This window comes from Strigops habroptila, unplaced genomic scaffold (assembly GCF_004027225.2).
Source record: "Strigops habroptila isolate Jane unplaced genomic scaffold, bStrHab1.2.pri NW_022045596.1_ctg1, whole genome shotgun sequence".
NCBI lineage: Eukaryota > Metazoa > Chordata > Aves > Psittaciformes > Psittacidae > Strigops > Strigops habroptila.
Window position 1 is genome coordinate 38699 of NW_022651077.1, and position 3895 is coordinate 42593.

General features: G+C 54.9%; 1 protein-coding gene across 1 annotated transcript; it reads right to left on the reverse strand.

The window, feature by feature from the left end:
- LOC115602975 (olfactory receptor 14A16-like) lies at positions 1 to 1082 on the reverse strand. Its single transcript, XM_030474453.1, has one exon. It carries the CDS (start codon positions 1077 to 1079, stop codon positions 102 to 104), a length of 978 nt encoding a protein of 325 aa, XP_030330313.1. The 5' UTR covers positions 1080 to 1082; the 3' UTR covers positions 1 to 101.
- Between the last annotated feature and the right edge of the window lie 2813 nt (positions 1083 to 3895).

Genomic DNA, 3895 nt, shown 5'->3' on the forward strand with positions numbered 1-3895 from the left:
TTAAGTAAGAGAGGATGAAAACTGAGATTCCTATGAAGACAAGAATATAACAAGCTGAAACAGGAAAAGAAATATAAGGCAAGAAAGACAGATGTGGCCTGTCATGACCTACACTGGGAGCCCTTTGCAGAGGAAAGCAGGCAGTGTATGGCTGCTGAAACACATCCAGTCACCAGCTTCCTCACAGCATCCTGGAGCTCCTGGTTCCTCAGGCTGTAGATGAGGGGGTTCACTGCTGGAGGCACCACCGAGTACAGCACTGCCATGGCCAGATCAAGAGATACAGAAGAGATGGAGGGGGGCTTCAGGTAGGCAAAGATTCCAGTGCTGACAAACAGGGAGACCACGGCCAGGTGAGGGAGGCACGTGGAAAAGGCTTTGTGGCGTCCCTGCTCAGAGGGGATCCTCAGCACGGCCCTGAAGATCTGCACATAGGACCCCACCATGAAAACAAAACAGCCAAGTCCCAAAAAGGAACTAACCACAATAATTCCAACTTCTCTGAGGCAGGGGCGTGAGCAGGAGAGCTTGAGGAGCTGGGGAAGTTCACAGAAGAACTGCTCCACAGCATTGCCTCGGCAGAAGGGTAGTGAAAATGTGTTGGCTGTGTGCAGCAGAGCATGGAGAAACTCACTGGCCCAGGCAGCTGCTGCCATGTGGACACAAGCTCTGCTGCCCAGGAGGGTCCCGTAGTGCAGGGGCTTGCAGATGGCCACGTAGCGGTCGTAGGACATGACAGTGAGGAGAGAATACTCTGCTGAAATGAAAAAGATGAAGAAAAAGACCTGTGTGACACATCCTGCAAAGGAGATGGCCCTGGTGTTCCAGAGGGAATTGGCCATGGATTTGGGGACAGTGGTGGAGATGGCGCCCAGGTCCAGGAGGGAGAGGTTGAGCAGGAAGAAGTACATGGGGGTGTGGAGGTGCTGGTCGCAGGCTGTGCTGGTGATGATGAGGCCGTTGCCCAGGAGCGCAGCCAGGGAGATGCCCAGGAAGAGCCAGAAGTGCCAGAGCTGCAGCTCCCGCGTGTCTGCGAATGGCAGGAGGAGGAAGTGGGTGATGGAGCTGCCGTTGGACATCTGCTGCCTCTGGCCATGGGGCCTGTTCAAACAAGGAAAGGACAGGGAACAATTATGACAGGTTCTTCTGAGCAAATCCACTGCATTTCTCATAGAAATCCCCTCACCTGAAATGCATTTCCTTTCTCTGGTTTGTGCTGGCTGAGTGTGCTGTGAGGAGCAGGACCTCTGCCCATGTGCTGCCAGGGAGTCAGCTTTGCTCTCAAGCAGTGGCTCTGATGTTCACAAGGGGTGTCAGATGAAATCCAAATTGATTGTAAAGTTCAGTACTTGCACTCATGACTCGGGTGAGTCTGGGCTGCACAAGAGAGGCTCAGCATGGCCTTAGAATCATTTTGACTGTGTTCTTTATGGACTAGCATAACACTGCTGAGGCTTCTTTCTAGGGGTAAAATCCTTCTTTATGTGACTGAAAACCTGAAGTGTATTGACACAAGCAAAAGGTCTCAGCTCTTTGTAGCTTAGTGCAGAGCCAGGAGAGCTGCAGTGTCCATCAGTCCTTTCCCATTTGCCCTGCGCTTACACTTGCACTGCCTGTAGGATGCCTTCACACAAAATTGATCTTAAGAGCCCCCACAAACATCTGTCCTGTGCTGAGAGCAGGGGAGCATGGTTTCAAAGGGCAGACACGGAGCTCTCATGGTTAAAATTTAAACAGGGAAGTTTAAGTTGGATACAAGGAAGAAGTTCTTTACTGTGCAGGTGGTGAGGCACTGGAATGGGTTGCCCGGGGAAGTTGTGAATGCTCCATCCCCGGCAGTGTTCAAGGCCAGGTTGGATGGAGTCTTGGGTGACATGGTCTAGTGTGGTGTCCCTGTCCATGGCAGGGGGGTTGGAACTAGATGATCTTAAGGTCCTTTCCAACCCTAACTAGTCTGTGGTTCTATGTGGAGAAGCAAAGGACTGTGCCCAGCAGAGCATGGCCAGCAGCCACCTCCAGTGCCAGACACCAAGAGAGCTGCCTGAACGCACCCTCCCCAGGCCTGGGCTGCACTTTCCCCCCACTCCCTGCCCATGGCTCTGCTGCCTGGAGCTGTCCCTGCCAGGAGCTGCTGCTCTGTGCCCAGCTCTGCTCCCTCTCAGTGCTGCCAGAGCCCATCCCATGGGCTGTGTGCTCAGCTCTGCCCTGCACACCCCTCCCGGCAGCAGGGCTCTGCCCAGGGGCATCTCTGCCTGTGCAGGGGCTCAGGAGCAGCTCAGACAAGTCCTCACAAGACTCTCAGTGTCTTCTCCAAAGCAGAGAAATAAATTCCCAGCTCCCAACCTGCCAACCAAGAGTGAAAAACATCAAAGCCCAGAATCCTTCCCTATGCTGCCCTTCAGAAGGACCCTCTGCAAATGTGCTCAGAGCTACTGGAGACTGAAGCAGCATCTCCCACCCAGCACTTCCCTTCCCTGCCAGGGCTTGTTCCTTCCCCCCCAGTTTCTCCCCCAGCGCCGTGGGGAGCTCCCGGGCAGGCTGAGTGCTGACCCTGGCAGGCGGCAGAGTCCCTGCCCCGGCACACAGCCCCTGGGGTGCAGGGACCCTGCTCGCAAGGACAGCGCTGGGCACCCCTGGCTGCACACCCACATTCACACCCTGCAGCCAGCCCCGCGACAAGGGACCTGTCTTGTCCTGTCCCTCGCATGGTGCAGAGGGAAGCCCTGCTCTGGAGCACATCCTCCTCCTTATCTACACACAGAAACTAAGAGAGTCCTCCTGACAGATCCCATGGACTGTCCGAGGCAGCAGCTTGAGGAGACACCTCCAGGAACTGCAGCTGCATTGCCCTGCACCCAGAGCCTTACCACGCACAGGGCTGGGAAGGTTTCTCCTGCAGGGAGCTCTCAGCATCCTCCCCTGCCAAGTGCCTTTAAGCTCTCTGAGGCTCGCAGGTCTGCCCTCGGTGCCTGCAGGCAGTGCCCCAGCCCTGCTCCTGGCCAGAGCTGTCTCTCTGCAGCGCTGCCCGCTTGCCAGCATCTCTCTGCGTCCCAGGAGCCCGGCCCAGCTCAGCAGCAGAGGCCCAGCCCAAGGTGGCACTGCCTCTGCCCCTCTGGGCTCCCTCCAGGGCTCCCTGGGCCCTAGGGGAGCCTGCTGTGAAACAGCCTGAAGCAAGCACTGATGTTCCCTCCCTCACCTGGAAGAGACACTTCTTTCTGCAGTGTCATTTCTCTGCTGAGAGACAGAGTTTGGTCTGAACATCAGCTTTTCTTAGAACTGTAGAATCATTTAGGTTGGAAAAGACCCTTAAGATCGACTCCAACCATTAACCAAACACTGTCAAGTCCACCACTGAGCCATGTCCACAAGTGCCACATCTCCATGTCTTTTAAATGCCTCCAGGGATGGTGACACAACCACTTCTGTGGGCAGCCTGTTTCTTGTCCCATCATTAGGCAGGACAGGCAGACCAGGACAGGCAGGGATCTCCTTTACCCCTGCTGAAGGAAGGGATTCAGCCTGGTTAGTTGAGGCATCTCTTCCCGGGATTGTCGCCTTGGGACTGAAAGGGGACTCAGCTCCCTCCCAGGCTCACCACAAACCCCCAGGAAGTGGGATTCCTCCTGCCTCTGGTCAGGTCTTCATTAAAAAGGCACCTACATGTGAGCTCCTTGTCTCAGCTCTCATGGTCATTAACAATGATGGGGGCCAGGAGTGAGGTGTCCAGATGCAAATCTCTGGTGACATTTGCAGTGAAATTGGTGGTCAAAGTTACATACGTATTATAGATGCCAAAGATACGTGCAGGCTGATATAGAGACAAGACAATGTCTCTGGGAGTATTCTTGTAGCACTCAGAGGCATCAGCCATCAGTTGCTATCAGCGAGGCAAGGT

Bases quoted from the DNA above. Each gene is read 5' to 3' on its own strand.
- LOC115602975 (XM_030474453.1), bottom strand. From the start codon at position 1,079: ATGTCCAACGGCAGCTCCATCACCCACTTCCTCCTCCTGCCATTCGCA.